At 39.5% G+C, this 18,004-nt stretch overlaps 1 protein-coding gene across 1 annotated transcript in view; it reads right to left on the bottom strand.

The window, feature by feature from the left end:
* OXCT1 (3-oxoacid CoA-transferase 1) overlaps positions 1-18,004 on the bottom strand; it is a 120,824-nt gene that overhangs the window by 80,416 nt on the left and 22,404 nt on the right. The window contains exons 6-7 of the mRNA XM_044232420.1: positions 14,021-14,127; positions 11,353-11,413 (exon numbers count right to left, since the gene is read on the bottom strand). Of these exons, the coding sequence (XP_044088355.1) occupies positions 11,353-11,413; positions 14,021-14,127 (168 nt within the window). The remainder of the gene's footprint in view (positions 1-11,352; positions 11,414-14,020; positions 14,128-18,004) is intronic.

The raw sequence follows: 18,004 nt of genomic DNA, 5'->3' as shown, positions 1-18,004 counted from the left end.
TTTTTTTTTTTTTGTTTTTTTTTTTAAAGATTTTATTTATCCATTTGACAGAGAGAGATCACAAGTAGGCAGAGAGGCAGGCAGAGAGAGAGAGGAGGAAGCAGGCTCCCTGCCGAGCAGAGAGCCCGACGCGGGACTCGATCCCAGAACTCTGGGATCATGACCCGAGCTGAAGGCAGCGGCCCAACCCACTGAGCCACCCAGGCGCAAACTTCAGTTTTCAACCCAAGTCAAAGTATTTGAAATCTTCGGACCAAAGTACAAAAAGAGATGAGTAAGTCATTAACTAATGCTTCATTTAAAACCCGACAGCTAAGAAGGTCATCAATTTTTGAGCATATGCGACTTATGCTATTGACAGATTTGTAAGAACCTTCCTTTCTTCAAGGTATCCATGACGTTCCCCTTAAAAGTCATCACAGTTTTTGAATGAAAAGATCAACATATTCAGGTTGATTTTAATAAGCCTTAAATATTACGTAATTTACTGAAGATTAAAGTTAACAATATATTTGAAGTACAATCTAGGCTAGTTTTTTGATAACTAGGTTAAGATTTTAGAAATTGGGGATGTTAGGAATTTTCATTCCCTTGATCTCAAGAAATTTGGAAGACGTGGCAAGGATAAGGAGGGTAAGCCTTGCCAGCTGCCACCCACTACACAGAGTTCCAAAGTCATCCTCACTGGGTCAATGAGAACACTGGCAGTCATCTGAGGTTTACTGACTAAAGCAGCAGGAGGGATCAAGGAGAGCACATAGCCCTTGAAAGGTTTAGAAAATATATTCAAATGCCCTTTACCACTGTTCTCCATGAAATGGGCAGATAGGAGATACTATAAAGAAGCTCAAATTCTAAAGTAATTTGTCCCAAGTCGCAATGCTAGTGAGAGACAAAGATACAATTCTGAATCTCAGATTCTGTTCATAAAAAGAAATAATAAAAACAAAGAGACTCTGAGACTCTGAGACTGAGACTCCTAAGGGCTTAGTCCCAGGACTTCTTTCCCTAAGGGGTCTTCCCCATTTCATGACTAATTATCAAATACATGTAGATCATTCCCAACAGCACAATCCCTTCCAGACCTCTTCACTGGGCACCATACATACGTGTCCAGGGACACCTGTAAAGTTACCACCTGAATGCCTAAAAAAGCCAACTCACCCCTAGCAGAACCCTTGTTTACCAGGTTTCCTATCTCAGGAAGTGGCACACCACTGCTCTAGTCAGGTCGAGGAGTTATTTTAATCCCTGCCTTTCCTCTACCCAGCACCCCATAACCAGTGAGTCAGCAAGTCTGACGGATTCCTCTCCTATAATACTGTCTACTTCGAGTCCATCTCCCTTTCCCACCTGCAGTCCACCATCACCTCTTGCCTGGACAGTGCAGTCATCTCCTCACTAGTCACCCTGCCTTCCTTCGTGCCATCGTAAAAGCCATTCCACACACAGGACCCAGGCTACAACTGTGACCCTGTCATTTGTGCTGAAGTCCTACCTCCTGTAAAACCCCACATACCTACCTACCTACATTTTCAATTTTACAATTCTTACTGATAAGCATCTCCAAAATAAAGCCTTGGTAGTCTTCATAGCCTGCCAATGGCAGATGGAGCTTGGAAAGTCAGGACTTCAACCAAGTCTTCCAAGAGTCTTTTTCTTTAGATCATTCAACTTCCTAGTGACCTAGTCCTAGAAACCTACCCATATCTCAGTTTGCTCATTTGTAATGTTGTAACAAAAGTGCCTCTCCTCCTATGTCATCTGGTGATAAGATGAAATGAGTGAATATATGTGAAAGTACTTTGAAAAACACACAGCATGACACAAACAGTAAGTGATATAAAATGTATGGTACTGCAGAAATGCCACCTAGGTATGGAATTTTCTGAGCTTCTGTTTACAGGAAAGAGGAGGTAAGTAAATCTATTTAACGTAACTGACTTTTGCCTCTTGTCACCAGAATACATAAGGCTGGTTCCAGCTTTCTCTATCGCTTCCGAGGACCAGTGCTATACAAGAAAGCAGAGGGCTGCCCTGGTTTAGTCCCTGATCTCCCAATTTACCTTACCAACAAGTTAAGAAATAACCAGACAAATCCTAAGTGTGTTTCTGACTAAAAAGAAAACAGGAAGCTAAAAGCCAGAGTTCGAAAGGCTGAGAAAATCGGCCTCACCATGCCCAAAGTCTCTCTACTTCTCGTCCTCCCGCTCTCCGGGAAGCAGAGGGTACAGCTCCAGAGAAGATGAAAGCCCAGGGCTGTAGGGTCCCTCCCAATGCCAGGAACCCAGGATGACTCCAACTCCAGCCAGACAGCGGGAGCTGCAGCTGCATGGCTCCGGCTAGAGAAGTCTTGAGGTACCGACATTCACCTGGCTGCGCTACAGACATAAGAAAGTAGCCCTCAGGAATAAGACAAGTCAAACAGGCAGGAAAAGGCAAGATGCTTCTTCTTCTTTTTTTTTTTTTTAAAGATTTTATTTACTTATTTGACAGACGGAGATCACAAGCAGGCAGAGAAGTAGGCAGAGAGAGAGGAGAAAGCAGGCTCCCTGCTGAGCAGAGAGCCCAATACAGGGCTCAATCCCAGGACTCGATCCCAAGACTCTGGGATCATGACCTGAGCCGAAGGCAGAGGCCCCAACCCACTGAGCCACCCAGGTGCCCCAAGGCAAGATGCTTCTAATTGAATCAGTCCGTTGATTCATGATAATACGAAAGTCAGATTTACGGACAAAGGCACTGAGATTTCAAAGAAATTGTAACAACTGTGGACAGATACACAAGTTGTTTTGTCTGATATTCCTTTCATTATGGTTGCCCCCAAGAAAGACCTGCCAAACTGCACATTCATTTCACTACCACACAAATTCTTATTATTCAATTTAATTTTCCATTGATTTTTTTTTTTGCAGTTATTAGTCTATTTCAGTTCTACTTGAACCCCTTGGGTCTTTTAAGAAATAATACTGAGTGACACTTAAGATATTCAGACTACAGAAATGAAAACCATACTATACATTAAGAGTCTACAAACTTGTTCTGTGAAGTCCAGTTAATACATCAGGCTTTGTGGACTCTGCCACATAATCTTCTTTTTTTAATAACACTTTGACAATATAAAAACATTCTCAACTCTGTGTGGTACAAAAAGAGGCCATGGGCTAAAGTTCTGCAACCCTTTTAAATAATAACTGTGAGCTAACAGTATATAGAACATACACAGTTACATAAAATACAAATCAGTCTTTCATTTAACATGAATTGTACTGGTTCCACGGGGTTTGTTTTTTTGTTTTTTTCCTGAAGCAGGTGCTAAACTAGGAATGTTTTGTATTATAGAAGGATGAGGAATATACCCTGATTATTTCTCATGAGGCAAAAAATTTTGCCCAGATATTTTTCCCTTCCCTAGGTGGTCATGGATAAAAAATGTTCACTTAGAGTTAATGAAGCATCCTTTAGAATATACGTACTTACAGTAAAATGTAAAAGCCTAAGTTTATACAGCGCAAGTTGGTAAAATGCAAATTTGTGAACTCTCAAAAATTATAAATAGACACAAAATCAAAAAGCCAAAAATAGAATAAAATTCACCAATCCATCAAAATAAAATATCCATCCATGTGTTATTAAATGACTTTCAGGATCTCTGCACTAACATTAAAAAATAGCACCAAAATTTTGTAAGGATAATGGCATACGAATGACTTGCTGTAATTGGTATTTCTACCCCACAATGCAATGAAGTCCATTGTACCTGAGATAATGGAACTCTCTCACATGGCTGCTGCATTGTTACCAAGCAACAAGAAATAAAATGTCAGGATTAGCACTTGATTTAATATATTTTTATCATCAATAAACCATGTTTCTATTCTGCTATTCTTCTGGACGTAAATGGTCATTAGTCTAAGAATTATATTTAGTAATCTATAAGAGTATGCAAAAAAAAAAAAAAAGAAAGAAAGCAGTAAAGTTATCACCAGGCATTCACCAAATCCATTTTTAAAAAAATATTTACTGCTTCTTTGGTGGACAGAGTTAACATAATAGTAATTCTCCTACTGAGGTTATTTTTTGCCAAAACACTCAACTACAATTTGTCTTCATTAAATATATCTTCATTAGCATTCATATATTTTCAAACCAATGTAGCATTTCATAAAAATTCAATAGTCTTTAGTAATCATAAATGATCTTTAAATACTTTATTACTTTGAAGTATGTAGAGTTGATCAGTTCAGTCAGTTCAGCTGACTTTTTTTTTAAAAAAGATATTACATAATTTAACAGGTCTATAACCAAAAATCAATGTAAATGACACCCACTGCTTACCACAACCATCCCCAAAGTTAACACCTGGGCAAGCCACTGCATTCTGCCAGGGTTCATGAGGGTTGGAGGAAAGAAGGTCATTTGTTCTTTCTATATTGTATCAAATAGCTCTCTTACCTCTCCCTTCCTTTTTATTTTTATAAGATTTTATTTATTTATTTGGCAGACAGAAATCACAAGTAGGCAGAGAGGCAAGCAGAGAGACAGGGGAAGCAGGCTCCCTGCTGAGCAGAAAGCCTGATGTGGGGCTCGATCCCAGGACCCTAGGACCACGACCTGAGCCGAAGGCAGAGGCTTAAGCCACTAAGCCACCCAGGCGGCCCCCTCCCTGCCCTTTTGAAAGAAGAATTTGTGTCAAGTGTTCAACTCAACTGGCCCAGGTGGATCAAGTAATAGTTTCGCGCTGTCCTCATTCTAGTTAACTAACTGAAGTAGAGTTTTACCAGGTAAATACTTATGGGCAGTAGGAGATACTTAGCATATTATGTCTCACACTGTCAATGTCCAACTTGACAGTCTACTCAGTTTCTCGTAAATATCATGTTTCCACATATCAATCAGAGATTTGTGTGTGTGAATGAATTCCATACAGGGGTGACCACTAGTAGCCTGCCTAAAGATACGTGTGCTCCAAACTGAATCTGTCTAATGAGGTCTCTTAACTGGTTAGAAGTGCTTGTCTTATGTGAGAGAAGCTTTAATTTTTTTCTGTTTATACCTATGTTTTTTCTTTTTACAGTCTCTTGCAAAAGTTATGAGTTTCACTGCTTTAAAAGCCATAATATCAAAAGGCATTAGCAATGTCAAGATTAAGGATAAAAGACACTTATGAGGAAAGGAATTATGTTTATCCCTCCGGCATTTGTGTGTTCTCTAAAGCAGGAAGGAAGATAACCAAAGTCTCTAAAAACATGGATACATTAATTGGCCTGCTTGGTGGAGATTAAATGTTCACAGAATCCACTGAAGTGATTAAGTCATGTCACTAAAATCCACTGTGTTCCAACCTTCTAATTGTAAAGTGAAGTAACAACCAGTTTGATCACTTCTGCTAAGATAATTCACGAGGAGTTATCAATGCAAAGTTCTCCAAACAAGGCCAGAGAGTCACAAGAGCCAGGAGGCTCCAATCTTAGAACCATTCTCCATTCATCTCAGAGTTTTAAAGCCAGACTTACGCCTAATCATCTCTTGGGCATTATTACAAAGTGAACTAAAAATACAAATCCTATTTCCCATAGCCTCAGAAGGAGGCATTGCTACTCCCCCTGGAGAACGCTACCTTAATGGGAGGCTCCTCAGCCTACCACCCTGCAACGAACAAGGGAGAGTAGGTCCTCCCTCGTCCTCAAAGGTTGGAAAACAGTGGATTTTAGTGACATGACTTAATCACTTCAGTGGATTCTGTGAACATTTAATCTCCACCAAGCAGGCCAATTAATGTATCCACCAGGAATACTCTCGCCACACGCCTTTCCACCGCTACTCCTACCACCTACACTGCTCCCACTCCGGGAGCTGCAGAGCTGGTGTCCTGACCTCCTACGGGTCTCTACTCAGAAGGCCTTTCACTGACCCTTATCTGAAACTTCAGTTTCTTCTCCTGACATTTCATGTGACTCTTCATGCATTTTGTTTTTTTCCTTCACACATATCAACATACAGCATACTGCATACTTCCCTTACATACCGCACGTCTATCTTGAGCAGCACCATAAGCTCTGTGAGAGCGGGTGCGTCTCTGTTTGGTCACTGCTGGACTTCCAGAAGCTAGAAAAGTGCCTCTCCTTAAAATGGGGTTGAGATATAATATCTGGTATTTCTTTACAGATGATAAAGGGGAGGAGAAACAGGGACATGGGGATATAGATGAGGCGGCCACGACCATGGGCTGACAGTCATTGCCGCTGAGGGATGAGCTCCTGGGGGCTTCACTATCCTCTTCTGTTTACTGTTGCACAGGTTCATCATTCTTCATAATAAACATCAAAAACAAAAATTTTTAATACCATTTATACTGCAATTAATCTTCGCCCTTCCTCACCCACCAATCAGAAATGACACACGTCTGCTCAGCAGACGGGCACACATGCCATTTTTTCCTCCAGTTAATCTCCTAAGGAGAGACGGCATGTGCCAGGCATTAGCACAGAACACAGAAGTCACAGTTCCCAAAGCTTGCCTCTTCTGACACAAGTTTTAGGAGAGCACTCTAAGAAGTAATTTCAATATGTCCGTATCTTACAACTTAGTACATTTTTTTTAAAGGGACGCCTGGGTGGCTCAGTTGGTTAAGCAGCTGCCTTCGGCTCAGGTCATGATCCCAGCGTCCTGGGATCGAGTCCCACATCGGGCTCCTTGCTCGGCGGGGAGCCTGCTTCTCCCTCTGCCTCTGCCTGCCCGTGCTTGCTCTCTCTCCCTCTCTCTGACAAATAAATAAATAAAATCTTTTAAAGGGACTGATAAAACACCACATTCCTGATAATGGTGATGGCTGCAGGAGACCCAGGCAGATGAGAAGCAATATGAGCAATCTTTTAATTCTCACCTGAGGTGGGTTCACAGGTGTTCAATGTGTTATTATGCTTCTTAACCCACATGGGCTATACCCACGCAATAGTTGCATGAAGCAAGTCTTTCATATGCAAATATGCAAATATACCATAATGTCAATAACATAAAAATAATTCTATTCAAGTTGTGATCATAAATATACTGTTTTAACTAAAAGCTGAAATCAGCTAAAAGAGAAGAGGCTCTCTGTAAACCATGCTGCCCTCTAACACCAGCCACGGCACAACCCTGATGAAACCAGCGGGGTTGTTTCCGTCTCAAGCAGCCTCTAGAGCCTTCCGTGGCTGAGTCAGACGACCTTTTCTGACAGAGCAGGCATGCCAGGCTGCTTGCAGGAGACAAAAGCTCAACAGTCTCCTGACTGAAGCACTCCAACCCCTCCCCCTGGGTTTTCTATTATAAGGTGCTTTTTAAAAAATGCAGAAACAGGTCACTTCCAAGGAAAATCCAAAGTGGTGGGATAGGCACCCAGGGAGACTGGCAGAGGGGCTCATGGGGAATTGAAGGCTAAGAAGACCCCTCCAAAACCCAAATGAGTTCCCTTAGGAAGACAGGACAGTCCTCACTTCTCATTATACACACAGAATGCAATGCCAAGAGTCATTCCCTGGCTGGTTTTGCACTTAAACTTGTGAAGTTTATCAGGGAAGACGACTGCACCCACTCAAAGAGACGGAGGTCCAAAAATATCACTGTCTGGGCCGAAAAGAGAAACCTCTTTCCGGCATGTGTGCCAACATGTGCACCCACTTGTATTGTTTTTCCCAGTAGCCACCCAGTTCCTTAAGGGGGTGATGGCAGGCAGGGCGGGCGGTACAACGGGCACTCACCAGATCACAACTTTGAGGTGAAGCATGCAAGTGGCTGCAGGCTTTAAGAAACATGAATGCGATCTTCCTATCGATTTTATTAAAGGGGAAAACAGACACACTCAGTCACCTCATTAGCTTTATTCAACTGGAAAGGGAAAAGTGTTCTGGAAAGGAGGAATATTCCTCTCTTAGAGAAACTGGAAATAACTCATATTGAGAGCAAACTGGATACTCCCTTTAATTCAAGATATAAACATACTGGTTTACTTCTTGACAGAAAACACTAACTGTAAATTAATTAGAGAAGAAACTATGAACGAAAGAGAAAAAAAAAAGCAAGAGTCGATTGTATGTTCCTTTGTCACTCTGCTTCTAAGGCCAAAAACAATTTTGGGATGCCTAAGGGAACTATCATTAGTATTATTGATATTTATAGTTCTACCCTCCTAAAAAATCAAATCACAGGACGTAAACGGGGCAAAAAGGCTGCAAAGACGCTGCACTACAGAGCAGCCCGGAGCTTCGGAAGACAGGCTGGAATCCAGGCTCTGCTTCAGAAAAGTCCTCTAGTTCGTCTTTGAGAAGAGAGAGGAGATGAGCTGAGAGTTCTCAAAAATATTTTTTGACTGAAAATACTAGAACATACATTTACCATATTTAAGGGAAATATGTGAACCTCTGCAAGGTTCACAGAGGCTACAAGATAGAATGAACTGAGGTGAAAACTGAACGGACCCAGAGAGCTACTGATCCCAGGACAAGCTTTTCTCAAAGCCAGCTTCAAGCTACATAGTCGTGGAGGAGAAAAAGACCATGATCAGGATGACTGGCAAGGAAGAAAAGGAGAGAGGAATAAATTAGCCAAAGAGCTCTCTGCTTGATTCTAATAGTTATCATTGAAATGGATGACTTCCAGAGATTCAGTATCTTTCAAAAAGTTTGAAAAATCATCCATTTATGATGATTTGAGTGTATTTCATAAAATAATGAAAAAGAGAAGATACCTGGAATCAATCTCTCTGTAATTCTGGGTCTACCTAGCTGTGTTAACTGTGTGACATCAGGTCACATATTTAACCTTCTTTGTACATTAAATTTCTTTTCTGTAAAATAAGGATAATACTGGTTCCTACCTTATAAGATTATTATGAGGATTACAACAATAATAATGTACATAAAGAATACAGCAGTGACTAATACATAATAAATACTTGATTAACAATAGCTATTATTATTGTTAATAACTAGAAGGCAGGAAAGAATGTGGGTAATTGATGATCTCTTAAGATTCCTGTTTGATACCACACTGCAGAAACCAGCTCACAATCATCCATCCCATTAAGATCAGCATCAAATAAAGCAGGACAGAACAGAAGAGAATTAGAGAATCCAGGAGGTCCATGCAGGTAACACAGTGCACAGAACACAGCAAACAGGAGGAGCTGGAGGTCCAGAGTAGTCACCAGTATCAGAATAATACAAAAGTCACAGTCAAAATGGACTCGTCATATCAGAAAATACTCCCATCCCTAATTCCAAATGATTTTCCTTTTTTGAGAACACAGTTTTTATAACTCAAGTTATAAGCATATAGACCTCTTCTACCATGGAGCTTAGGATAATCCATTACCTAAAAGCTGTTTTGCTTAGATTCCTAAGATAGAGTGACAAATTAGATTTCCTCTTGATCATCAAAACTAAGCTCTGTCCAATCAAATTTTCACAGTGATGATGTTCTATGTGTTGACACTATCATTGACAGTAGTCACGAGCCCTATGCAGCTACTTAAGAGAAAATGAATTTTATCTTAATTTTAATTAATTTGAATTTTAAACATCACATGTGCTAGTGGCCACCATGCTGGACATTGCAGATACAGTCAATTGGGAGTAGCTAACGGAAATACTGTATGGAAAAGGATCCCACAGTGAGTCTATGTTTAGCAGAAAAGAGTACAGCCACAGATAGAGATGTCTGTTCTCAGAGAAGGAGGGAGCTAGCCTTTACCATAGTTACAGGCTCAGTTAAGGGAATTGACCTACCTATCTCTTATGCAAAACAAAAACAAAAACAAAAGAACAAAACAAAAAAACAACTCCTCCCTTTTCTAGTTATCTACAGTGATTCTCAGACACTAGAGGGTCATTTTCTGTTCTTAGAAGAAATAAAATTGGCTGAAATTCAGAACCAGATTATAAAAGACGAAGAAAAAAAGAACTTCAGCCACAACCAAGCATAATGCCCTTGGTATTCAGAGAAGGAATGTTAGTTCCAGGAAGAGTTACAGAAGCACGAAAATCAACACGGTTAAACTACTAATTATTTTAAGCTAGGTTATAGGCTTTTTTTCAGTGGTAGTGGGTAGATGTGCCATGGACAGGTCATTAAGATGATTTAATAAATTAAAAAAAATAAATTACACAGCAAGAGTAAACCACATTGTCCATTTTGAATGCAGAAAATACACAAAAGCCAATTCAGAAGAAACCACCATGCCTGGGTTGGAAGTACCACATCCTCCAGAACTTTAAAAATAACATACTTCACTATTCAAGAGAGGAACAGAATTCTAACATTTGATTTTTCAAAAATACCACTATGCTGCCCCTATGAGATACTACCTTGGCCAAAAAGTATGCAAGGAGTCAAAGATGCCACATACAGTAACACTACCATCATGAGAAAAACCTCAAACATATATTCTCATTTCCAGATCCCATAACAGGTGCCTATAAAGCTCTCCCAAAGACAAGCTATCTCAAACTTTCATGAAAATTTGGTTCCAGGGTGATTCTCAAAGCCTCAAGTTAAGAATCATTTTGCAGTCTCCTTTCAGGTTCAAATACATATAAACAAAATGGCATGTTTGGGTAGCAAGCCACCTATTTTTGTCCCAGAGCTGCAGCCCTAGAAAGGCTCTAGAATTAGTGAAGTATCTCCCACACCATGAGATGTCCAAAGAAGAGCCACTTAGTTCCTTAATTCAAATGCTCCAAACAGAACCACATCAAAGCAATTACTTGTACTACACTCCTTCTTCCTTAAATAATTAATAGTATCAAACACAGTAAGATAATAATACAATTCAACTATTCTTCTGGGATTCTATATATAAAAATTCATCTTATAATTTTACCTAAGTAGTCCTATTTTATTCAAGTACTAAAGGACTGTTATAAGCTAACCAGTCTCATGGCTTGATCCCAAAGAGAACATTCCAGTGAGACCCTACCCAAGCAGAAAGCCAATGTTACAGTAAAATTTCAATTATCACATATATTTCTTTAAGATTTTATTTATTTATCTGCCAGAGAGACAGAGAGAGAGTGAGCAGCAGGGTAGGAGGAGAAGCAGGTTCCCCACGGAGCAGGGAGCCTGATGTGGGACTTGATCCATGACCCTGGGATCATGACTTGAACTGAAAGTAGATGCTTAACTGATAAGAGTCACCTCATCGTGTCCCTCAACTAATACATATTTAAACAGAATCCTTAGATATCCAAAATTTAAAAGGAGTCATTGTTTGCCCTCCAGAAGACAAAGAACTGTTGTATATTTTCTGAACTAATACGTAACAGCAAGCTTAAAAAGCAACCTCTGGAAAGCAGAAATAACCTCTTTTCTTACCTCTACCACTGTGGTCTCTGCAGCTTTGCACATTGGCAAATTGAAATTTCTTGCACTTTTCCTATATTAGGAGTCAGGGAGAGTGGGAAAAGAAGACCAAAAATAAGAAGAGTTTCTCTCAGCTTTATAGATTAAAAGAATTTCTATAAACTAAAAATCTATGGAACTTTTAAAAGAATATATCATATTTTCCATAAGTGTTAAAATAATTTTATAAATAAAAGCAATGGCCACTTCACTCAATCACAGATTCTATGGAGTTGAAGGAAAGAGGGACTATTTTTCATGTTCAACATATAGATCACATACAGAAAGATAAAATAGATATTAATAAAGCTACTCTATTTAAAACTAATTTGCCTAAATCTTTTAACTGGGATCCCACTTTGTTTCTACAGTTATATATTTCACCAAACCTGCTCTTGTTAAATATTAAAAAAGTACCCAGTACTTTATATGAGGGAAGGTATAGTAATTATATCTATTAAAGAGAAACCTATTGCTGAGATAAAATGAAACATTCATTGGTAATGTGTGAGTCATCTACAAAGATCATTCCGGGGGACCAAACTCTAATGAAATTTTTTGAAGTACAACACCCACATTAGACCCTGAGGTGTAAAAATTTCCAGAAAGTGCCAATTTTGCTGATGATTTTGCACTCGAGTTTTTAAGTTAATGCATCACTCACTGCCATCCATAAAAATTTTAATGGTCTTTTTTTTGTTTCTGAGAGTGTAAGCTGATAAAATAAATGCTTATTTGATAAAGGGAAATGAATTATATCTCTCTTTTACCGGTGTTTTTAGGCCACCAATGTTTATCTCACTTAGATTCAAGGATAAATATAAAGACAGGTGTGTCCCTGAGACAGAAGTCCTTGGGTACTGTCGCAGGTTGCTAAGCTGGATTCATCCAGCATGTCCAGCATCCAAAGCTCTGGCAGTGTGGCCAGAGGCAAAGGTGTGCAGGGCTGCCCAAACAATGGCCTAGACAGACCTTTTACCAATTGTTCCATTAACAGTGAAGGTCATCCTAGAAACCAGAATCTTAAGAATCTGAGTCACGGGACCATTGCTGAAGAGCAGGCTCATCTCCTATCAGTAACTACAGGCTCAGTCGACGCAGTCTTCAGATAACAGAGCCAGGCAACCAAACCCATGATAAACTCATGGAAATAGTTTAGATCATTCATTTCCATTTGCTTCTATACAATTTCATTCATCTTTTTTAAAATGCAACTGAACTAGGGCACCTGGGTGGCTCAGTGGGTTAAGCCTCTGCCTTCTGCTCAGGTCATGGTCTCAGGGTCCTGGGATTTAGCCCAGCACTGGGCTCTCTGCTCAGTGGGGAGCCTGCTTCCCCCTCTTTCTCTGCCTGCCTCTCTGCCTACTTATGATCTCTCGTTCTGTCAAATAAATAAATAAAACATTTTTAAAAATAAAATAAAATGCAACTAAACTTTGCAAACATTACACCAAGGTATCAAGTAAGGCAGGCATGATGCAAAATGTGTAACTGCCAAGATCAGTTGTAATCAAAACCTGGTTGAATTCAAAAAAATCAAATACAGCATTAATATCATATAAGAGCTTCAGAAATGAACAAAAACATGAGAATAGTCACTGAGAATTTAACTCTGATCTCACCAGAGGTGGATTCAGTAAAGATAAAAATTATTACTAACAGTAAATGACCGTATTATAAGAAAGAAAACTATTTCTGTAAGCTAATAGGCAAAGTCTTCAAGACTTGTACATGTATATTCAAAGATGGTACAATTTTCAAAACAACCATATAATGTAAAAATCCAACATACTAAATACTTGGTATTTAGTATGCTCAGGGTAATCAAAAGACTTTGAAATCTATTAAGCCTATGGCTTAATATCTGTGGCTATCCAAGTAACAGAATGAAAGTTAAGCACCATCAAGATTAATCAACTTTTCAGATAAAACCTACTTAAGTATTTCCTAGTAGCCACCAACAGGACTGGAAAAGAACAGACCTAAATGGTTGTTAGCAGCATCTTTCAGGAATATCAAAAAAATTTAGACATTTTAGGTAATGCATATTAGTAACAATATAAAAAATTAAATGCGGGCGCCTGGGTGGCTCAGTGGGTTAAGCCGCTGCCTTCGGCTCAGGTCATGATCTCAGGGTCCTGGGATCGAGTCCCGCATCGGGCTCTCTGCTCAGCAGGGAGCCTGCTTCCTCCTCTCTCTCTCTCTCTCTGCCTGCCTCTCTGCCTGCTTGTGATCTCTCTCTGTCAAATAAATAAATAAAATCTTAAAAAAAAAAAAAATTAAATGCAACTGTGTGCTTTTTCTCACATTTGCTAAGTATGTCTCAACACTGTAACTTGTCCTGGCAACTAAAATACACATGGAAAAAAATAGTTTGTACGTGACTATACACAAGGGTAAATTGATTCAAAATAGCTACCAAGCAGTGCAATGTGGGCACCATCCAATCAGAACAGACTCCCCCAAGTACACCACATCATGCACACACTGACCTGTGGGCTTGATTGTAAGCTACTTTTCACGTGAATTTTTAAACAGCAAACACATCAAGATAACTGTTTTCTAATCATAATTTAGGAAATGTAAAGTTCCTGACATGCATTTGTTAATCTTTTTTTTTTTTTTTAAACCATCATACTACCTGAAAATCACGTTTCCTGCTTGGTCTGCCTTCCACGCTTTCACCAAAGCAAAATCTCCTGTAATTGCTTCCTCCAAAATAAAATGCTGACCGTTAAACTCTCTCACCTGCAAGAGACAAAGAGGGCATTGTCAGGTGTGTGCTCTGACAGAAGCAGAGAATACGGATACAAGCCTGGTCAGGGAAGGTTTCTCCAAGAGAGAACAATATAAAGAGATCTCGAGGGTGAGTAGTGGGAGGCAACTAGGATTTAGTCAAAGTGGTGGAGGGGGAACAGAGGGAACAGCGTGTGTGAAGACTCAGCAGCAAGTGAGCTTGGTAAACTTGAGGAAGTGAAAGTTCTGTATGTTTAAGGCATGGGCTATATGTCAGCACTCTTTTTATTATTTGTTATTATTTATATATTTTTATTATTTGTTATATATTTTATATATTTATATATTATACATCATTTACGTATTTTTATTATTTGTTATCATTCATATATTATATATATATTAAGTATATATAATATAGAAAATAGCCCATCTTTCCCTCCCCCTGGGGCGGAAGGGACAAAACTATATAAGCTGAGTAAAATGGGCAATGTATTTTGTACATAAAAGTTATAAAAATCCATTCATGTCTCCTACTTATAACTGTCCGTTGAAATTTTAATTGGAATTCCTGGAATTTGCAGACGAAACTGGAGAACTGACATGCCATAGCTTTCCACCTGGGAGCATAATATATGCCTACATTTTCTAAAGTCTTCTTTTACCTCTTTGAATTGCTTTTAATTTCCCCCCAAAAAAAGCTTTGTATATGTTTTTTAGGCTTATTCATTGGTATTTCATGGTTTTTGATGTCACTATGAGTATTCTGTGTTCTTCTGTTATACCTTCTCTCTGTCATCACTGGTCTAATGGAATGGTATTGATTTTCTACGTGTATTGTCTTTCAATTCTAATACAGATGGAGTGGGGAGAGGGGAGAAGAAGCATAAAGTAAAACTAGGTCGTGGCATTTTGTTCCTTTTTTCTGCCTGGGCATTTAGCTCTGGGGAATTGAAACAAAGAAGAGAGTCTGTGCGCCGTTCTCCATCCCACACAGGAAGGCAGAACTCCATTCTAGTTCCCACACCACCCTCTAGTGGACAAAGCGCACGCATACTACACAAAGCTGCGGGACAAAGTTGGCACTATTTATCTTACTTTAACCATGGTTTAAAGCAGAAATCCTTTCTTAAAGAACAGCTTCCTTTAAAGACCTTATCCCACGTTCCTGCTAGAGACTATTAATGAATCCAGGAGATTCCTGAAAAAGGAAGATCTCACTGAAGTGAAACTTAGACAAATCAGATGAAAGATATTCATAAACTGCACATCAATACACAGCTTTTCAGAATTTCATGCATTTCAAAGTCATTACCGAAAACACCAAGGATGACAGAGGAGTTAGGCTGCATACAGATCTAGAAAATTACATACAGATCTAAATATATGCTAGTCCAAGGCAATGTGAAAAAATTGACTTTTTTTCCCCCTATTCCAATTATATAATTTCCTGATGGGTCTACAAACCAGCAGCTGCTGATGCTAGCCATTCTAAAATTTTAAAACAGGGAAGAGATTGGTTTTGCCATACTAGCTATTACACTCACTGTTAAGAGCTGTGTGTTTCCCAGTTACCACTTTCTCTTTTTTCATCCCTTTCTTGAGTCCACTCCAATCAAATTTCCACCTTTCCAGAAAAATCCTCTCTTCCAGAAGAATCATTCTTTAAGGTCACAAATGACCTCCAAGTTTCTAAACCCAATGCTCAAAGCCCTGTCCTGTTAACTGATCACTCCCTCTCCTTTGTAAAACTGCCCTTGTCTTTCAAGTTATCAAACTCCCCTTGGTTTTCTCTACACTTTACTAGACACTTGCCCATTCTTCACTGCTCCTTTTCCTCTCCCCACCCTTTAAATACAAAAGAGGTATTTACTACCTGTACTCCAGCCCTAGGCACTCAGCTAGCCCCACAGATTTCAATACTACATGCTGAAGATTCCCAAGACTCCTATCCCAGGTCTAAACCCTCCCCAAGCTGGAAACGACTGAGCAACTTCTGCTGGAGCCTAAAGGATATCTCAAATGCACACAGTCCCTGACAAGGCTCTTTGATTACCCCCCTACTTGGCCCATCTCAGTAAGCAGTATGCTTGATTCTGGTCGTTCCTCACATGCCGCAGGCAATCCACTGGTAACTCCTATCAACACATGTCCATGTCCTGATTCCAACCACCTCACAAGCTCTGCTGTTAACCACCTCACTTGCTCACTGCTTCTGTTCTTCGAATACCAAAAAACTCTCTACCAGGCAGCCACAGTGATCCTTCCAAAATGTAACTCAGATCACATCACCCTCCAACCTCTGAACTCTCTGCTGTCCTCTCACCACTCAGTAAAACCCAAACTCATGTGATCTGGTTCACACCTCCCTTCAGCCTCCCATTGTACTGTTCTCTGCCTCATTTACTCTGTTCCAGTCTCACTGCCCTGCTGTTCCTCAAACAGGGCTAGCCTCCCTAAGGACCATGTCCTTCCTCTTCCTTCTGACCAGAGCACAACCCAATAATCTTTGCCCACTCATTCTCCTGTTTATTGTGATGTCTACCAACTGTCACTTCCTCAGAGAAGTTTCCCGTGACCCAATCTGGAACATCTTCCCTGGTCAGTGACCATTCTCCCTGCCCTTACACCCTACTCGATTTTTCTTCACAGCACTTTCATTATTGACATTATGTGTCTATTAATTCAGTCCTCGTCAGTTCCTCCATTAGTCGGGGACCTGGTCTAGATCATCCTCTTTTCTACCATGCTTGGGCCAGTGCCTGGCAAATACCCCTGAATTAAGAAATTTACTCAACTCCTCTTCCTACCATAAGTAGGGAACGTAAAGAGCCAACAAAAATCATTTCAAGAAATTGTTTTGTCACATTCCTAGGTAATTCAAACAAAAGTAAAGAACTACTAGATTTGTGCACCTGACTCCAGGCAAAAATGAACCCAGGCCTTCCGGATAGACTCCAGTCTATCCTAGGTTTTCCCAGGGCAAGTTAATGCTCTAACTTCTAGCAAACTCTTGAAGTATTAACCTACTTGTTTTGGGCATCATTATCTAATTACTAAGATCCATCTTAAAAATTAGGCTCCTGTCTTACTTTGTTGAAAACTTTTTAAACCTAATTAGGCAGTAAAGAAAGAAAGAAAATAGAATATAAAAAAATGTTAATCAAAGCTTTGAGTCAATATAGGTCATTCTAAACAGAAAGGCAAAGCTCCAGATGGAGGACGCTGCTAGAGACAAACACTGAACAGCAAGGGGCATGCATGTTCAATGACCTTTTATCTTTTCTCAAAACATGGAGGTTCAGAACTAACATCACTATAAGCACAAAAAAAAAAAAATATATATATATATATATATATATATATATATATATATATATATATAAACCACAAAAAGCAAGTGGTATGAGATCCCTTGATTTACTAAGCTGTCATTTCCTTAGAGCTAAGCTCAGCATTTCTGCAGCCTGAACTAATGCTCTTGAACCACATGGCCGGGGGAAGGGAGAAGGACTAAAAATACAGTAATGGAATATTGGCATGTGTAATTATTACAACTGGCTCAAATCTAAGTATCTCAAATACCTGTTTATCGAGACATATTCTTCTCTAATATGTGAGTGAAGTTACTCAGTATAAAGGCACTCCATTCTATCCAGCACTTTAAATAAAACTAAATTATTCAGTCAGCTCAAGTATGTCCAGTATACAAAATGAAGGATAAAGGAGACAGGATGAATGCTCTATTTTACTATGTAATTACAACTGTCCCCTGCTTTTCAGAACTGTAGACAAACAAACCTGTGATGTCCTTGGCTTTTTTTTTTTTTTCTTCTTCACCCACATCTAGAAGGGGCTTGAGAATGAAAAGTTTAATACAATATATATC

This window comes from Neovison vison, chromosome 1, assembly GCF_020171115.1.
Source record: "Neovison vison isolate M4711 chromosome 1, ASM_NN_V1, whole genome shotgun sequence".
NCBI lineage: Eukaryota > Metazoa > Chordata > Mammalia > Carnivora > Mustelidae > Neogale > Neogale vison.
This window is presented reverse-complemented; position numbering and strand designations above follow the sequence as displayed.